This window comes from Berghia stephanieae, chromosome 1 (genome assembly GCF_034508935.2).
Source record: "Berghia stephanieae isolate SIO BIC M18660-M18661 chromosome 1, UCSD_Bste_1.3, whole genome shotgun sequence".
Classification (NCBI taxonomy): Eukaryota; Metazoa; Mollusca; class Gastropoda; order Nudibranchia; family Aeolidiidae; genus Berghia; species Berghia stephanieae.
Window position 1 is genome coordinate 10,313,891 of NC_088360.1, and position 5,000 is coordinate 10,318,890.

General features: G+C 36.5%; 1 protein-coding gene across 1 annotated transcript in view; it reads right to left on the minus strand.

Annotated features, from left to right (window-relative positions):
• Positions 1–1,633: 1,633 nt before the first annotated feature.
• LOC144967654 (uncharacterized) overlaps positions 1,634–5,000 on the minus strand; it is a 56,768-nt gene continuing 53,401 nt past the window's right edge. The window contains exon 3 of the mRNA XM_078905178.1: positions 1,634–5,000. This exon is cut by the window's right edge and continues 2,351 nt beyond it. Within this exon, the coding sequence (XP_078761304.1) occupies positions 4,523–5,000 (478 nt within the window). The 3' untranslated portion in view covers positions 1,634–4,522.

The window sequence follows — 5,000 nt, forward strand, 5'->3', positions numbered from 1 at the left end:
TAGCCCTGTGGATATTCATAAACGACTTTTCATAAAAGGTGTTACAGTTCATCCCATCAATGTGAGAACAGTATTTATTTTTTTTTGTGAGGGGGGGGGGGGGAATTTAGATTGCAAAATAATCCACACAGAATGTTCACCAAATGGTGTCAACATCAATTAAGATCGTTATAAAGAGGTCTTGAAAGAAAAATTTTACTTCACGTTTTAGGCCTTACAATGCATCCATTCTTCATCATGACAACGCTTGCCCACACACAAGCGTAAGATCTCGAAACGCACTTGAAAGATTGTTTCAATCATGTTTTGACAAAACCCCATGATTCTGTCCTAGTCACTATTGTTTATTTGCAAGAGTTCAGACCAGTGATGATGAAATCTGTATGCTTCTTGGTTTGCTTTTATACAAAATTCTCAATTATAGAAAAAAAGACCTGATTTTTTTTAATATGCCACATTTCAGGGGAAATAACTCTCTCTATATAATATGGGCAACATTTTACGTTCGCATTACAAGTGGATTACAAGTGTAATAATGCAGAATATTACACTTTGATTGCAGTGGCGTGTTAGTGCCATGAGTTGAAAATAAGACGTTGGCAACCTTCGTTTGTGTTACACAAAACAGGTTCGAATAAAAAAAACAGAGCAAAACAAAACTGGATAACAATTAATTCTTCTTAACTTGTGAAGCCAAACCCATGGCTTCTTATCCTAAACAGGAAAAAAATGTTGCTCACCTATTTTTTTTTACCCATTCATTGAGACTTGTGGCTAATTCCAAGCTGTTCCAATCCTTGTAGATGAGCTGCCCTCTACATCAAGCGTGGTGGAGGGGTAATGTAAGATTTTCAAGGGATATAACTGTAGTCATCTTAGTTGTGATTTTGCAATTTACCCGGTTATTTCCCCTAAGTTAGGCCAAAGAGAAGAGAAAGAAAAGAAAAAAGAAAAGAGAGAGAGAGAGAGAGAGAGAGAGAGAGAGAGAGAGAGAGAGAAAGAGAGAGAGAGGGAGAGAGGGAGAGAGAACGAAAACTTGTTTTTGTGTATGTAAAGTTGATGCCGCTTTCTTGAAACACATTCAGGCGCTGTTTATCGGGGTTGTATTTACATATGTAATAATTTGAAAAGTATCCCCCCCCCCCAAAAAAAAAAAAAAAAAAGAAAAAAAAAGAAAGAAAAAGAAGAGAAAATCTTACAATAACAAAACAACAAACAAGAAATAAATACAAAGACAAAGCACTAAAACTTGAATGACTTGAGAAGTTTATTCTGCAATATTATTCCCTCCAAATGTGGTATTTACATACATCGGCAATAATCACTGGACATCACAAAAGTATTGTGTGGGTCCATATTAAAATTAGCTGTATTTACACGAAAGCTCTCTACGATATGTTATCATAATCTTTGTTATCTAATGATAAACTCTAAACATATCAAAACTGAAAAATAATCACACCGTAGTAATAACTTCTTCTTCTTCTTCTTCTTCTTCTTCTTCTTCTTCTTCTTCTTCTTCTTCTTCTTCTTCTTCTTCCTCTTCTTCTTCTTCTTCTTCTTCTTCTTCTTCTTCTTCTTCTTCTTCTTCTTCTTCTTCTTCTTCTTCTTCTTCTTCTTCTTCTTCTTCGTCTTTTTCTTATTCTTCGTCATCTTCTTCTATTTCTTCCTCACCATCATCTTTCTTTTTCCTCCTCCACCTCCTTCGCCTCCTTTTCCTTTTCCTCGTCTTTCTTCTTCTTCTTCTTCTTCTTCTTCTTCTTCTTCTTCTTCTTCTTCTTCTTCTTCTTCTTCTTCTTCTTCTTCCGCGTCTTCCTCATAGTCTTATTCTCTTACACGGACTTTATTCTTCCCCAGCATACCTTTTGTACATATCTAACAATACTCGTAATAAGATGCAATACCTAGGTACAATTTACATGCACATCGCAAGTACATCTTACATCACTGATTTTATAGTTGGTCAATTTTGTACAGGACGAAAGGAGTTGTTATTTATTGTAATTGACAATAGCAATATTACAATAGCACTACTCGGTGAAAGCCTATTGGTGACCCACAGTGTCAATCTGGTATTATGTCGGAATGAACTGGATGAAGAAAATTGCGTAAAGGAGAAAAATAAAACATCGGATCTCTTGTGATGTTCTACAAAACTCGATCAATGATCAACTATCAAATCCTCTGATGCTTCTGATGACAGTAAGACAGACCATTGCCTCTTAAACCAGGTAATGATAATGGGATAATGAGACAATCATAATTTCTATAACATCGTATAAAGCATTCAATCATTCCGCGTATCATAACGTGGAATTGGTAGCTTGTGTGCCTTGATTATTCATGATAACAACTTTTGAGAAGGCGGGAGCGAAATCCCTTAGTAAGACGATTCCTGTCTTATTAAGCAATTGAAGAAAAACAAAACAAAGCAATCTTAACCAGTTAACTCTGCCGTACTCAAGATAGACACGTATTTAAAGAAGTGGCCAGAAAACCTTCAAATATCGATCGATTTAAATGACCCTCATCTTGGTAAAAACCATCAAACCTGATACCTGGTTAATCATCGACATGTCGTATACATGTCCTGAAATACTTGTAGGATTTATCTAAGACCTACCAAATAATACCTCGTTGTCTTCATAACCAGAAGACGTCCTGTTATGTAAAGCAGCGTTTTATCCTTTTTAGTATGATTTAGAGGGGAATATAAACTTTGAATACGACTATTTCTTCATCCAGACAAAACATTTTTTTGTTTGTTGTCCTTTTGGTCAGAATACTTTTACTTTCATATTATATCAATTGGTCCCGATGAACATAACTATTTTGAAAAGTCTTAAACCCGAGAAATCTATTTTAATATATGAATATGTGACCTCAAGTCTAAAAACGGTTATTATGTCTGGATCTAGGAGCAGATATTTGAAGGTCTGATAACCATATACAATTATGTGCTTGATTAAAAATCGATGTAATGGACAATATTGTGCGTCGGTTTGAGGGTAGGCTATATTTCCCTTACAACAATGAGCCCATAATAATAATGTGGGTTCTCAGACCTGTTAAATAAGTACACGATGAATCGGAATCCAAAAATGGAATATAGAATTAAAACGAAAAAAAAAAAAAAGACGAATTTTGAATTTTTAACAGTGTAAGAAATTGTATTTATTCTTGACCATAATAGATAGAAATTCATCCAAGTGTCAAATGTGTGGCTATGAATTCAATTTCCAGCATTAGAACGGTGGGTCACATTACGTGTCAAGTAAAAGTTTGTGTCCAAAATAACAAAAAAGCGTTTTGTGAATGCACGACATAACAACGCTGGTTTTTGGATCCAACATGAAGAAAAAAGACCAAAGGAGCCCATCCACATAGAAAAACACTGGTGTAACGGTTTTGCGGTCTCGTGATATGACATTCGTCTTCGGTCCTGCTGGTCTCTGGTTCGAGTCCCACTCTGGGTGGCGAAAGGTTAAGTAACATGCTTGGAAAAGCTCTCAACTCATATTCTCTCACCGTACTGAGTTGTAAAATGGGAACCTAGTCGGTGATAGTCTTTTCTCTGTTTCTCCTCCCCCAGCTCCCCCCCCCCCCCCAATATAAAAGTGATTGAGAGAATTGATTTTTCGTTCTGTGTATTAAAAGTTGTTGCCTTAGAACCGCATGTAAAACACTTTGGGTACAATTAAGATAGTATTACGCTATATGAAAGCTCATCTAAAAAAAAAGTCGAAATCAGTTGAGTCGAAAGGCACAAGTAATCAGACTTGTTATAAGAATATGAGTCAATCCTAAAATTCCAACAACATGGAAAACACCACGGAAAAAATCAATAACTTCGTGCGAAAAAAGTGGAGCTCCTAAGCCATGAGTTCACTCAAACCAATTTGGGTGGCTTTTTTCCATGACAACAAGAAATCTTAGTATTCAACGATGTTCTACAGACGTGCTCGTCTCAGATGACAGATTAGAAAGATTATCCAAGGGTATCGCCGTGCATTTACACAGTTCATAAAGAGCGAAAGAAGAAAACATGTTTATGACCGTGAACTTTTCTTTAACCCATTGAATTATTATTTAAATGCAGCCTTTTTGTCTCTCTTCAAACACACACACACACACACACACACATATTCACACAAACACACACAAACTCTCTCTTTCTTTCTCTCTCTCTCTCTCTCTCTCTCGTTCTCTCTCTCTCTCTCTCGCTCTCTCTCTCTCTTGCATTCTCTATTTCTTTCTATCCAACTCTTTCCCTCTCCCATTCGCTCATTCCTTATACGAAATGAAGAGAGAGAGAGAGAGAGAGAGAGAGAGAGAGAGAGAGAGAGAGAGAAAAAGAGAGAGAGGGGGGGAGGGAGGAGAAGAGAGGGAGATATATATATATATATATATATATATATATATATATATATATATATAGATAGAGAGAGAGAGAGAGAGAGAGAGAGAGAGAGAGAGGTGGGATGTAAAATTGTTTCAGCCTTAATGAAGAAGCTTCTGGCAATCAAACAGTTGTCTGTCTTGAAGGCTTCTTGTAAACATTGCGTTGGTTATCATGCGAATTCGACATTTGCCTCGATATAGCTTTGACGTGGACAATGGGGGCTGAACGTTCAAGAGTTATCTCTCTTTGATATCGAAATTCCCGATTATTGTGATTATCACATTCTTTTAAAAGAGTCGCATTGTTTATTATGTTATTTCCATTTTTGTCACATGATTCAGATCTATTTTCATTCTTTTGAACACAACTGTTAGAATACATATTTGATGTGGTATGTGAGTAATGCGTAGAATCGTTCGAACCAGATACAGTGCTGAGCCGTTTCAAATGTGTCATCTTGCCATCAGGACTCGTTGACTCACATGTGTTGTAACCTTCGTCTGAAACAAGGCTCATATCAGAGAACACCGATGCGGACGAGGATGGTGTTTTGCTGCTGAAATCTGATATCATACTCACATCTGAAAAGATGGAAGAA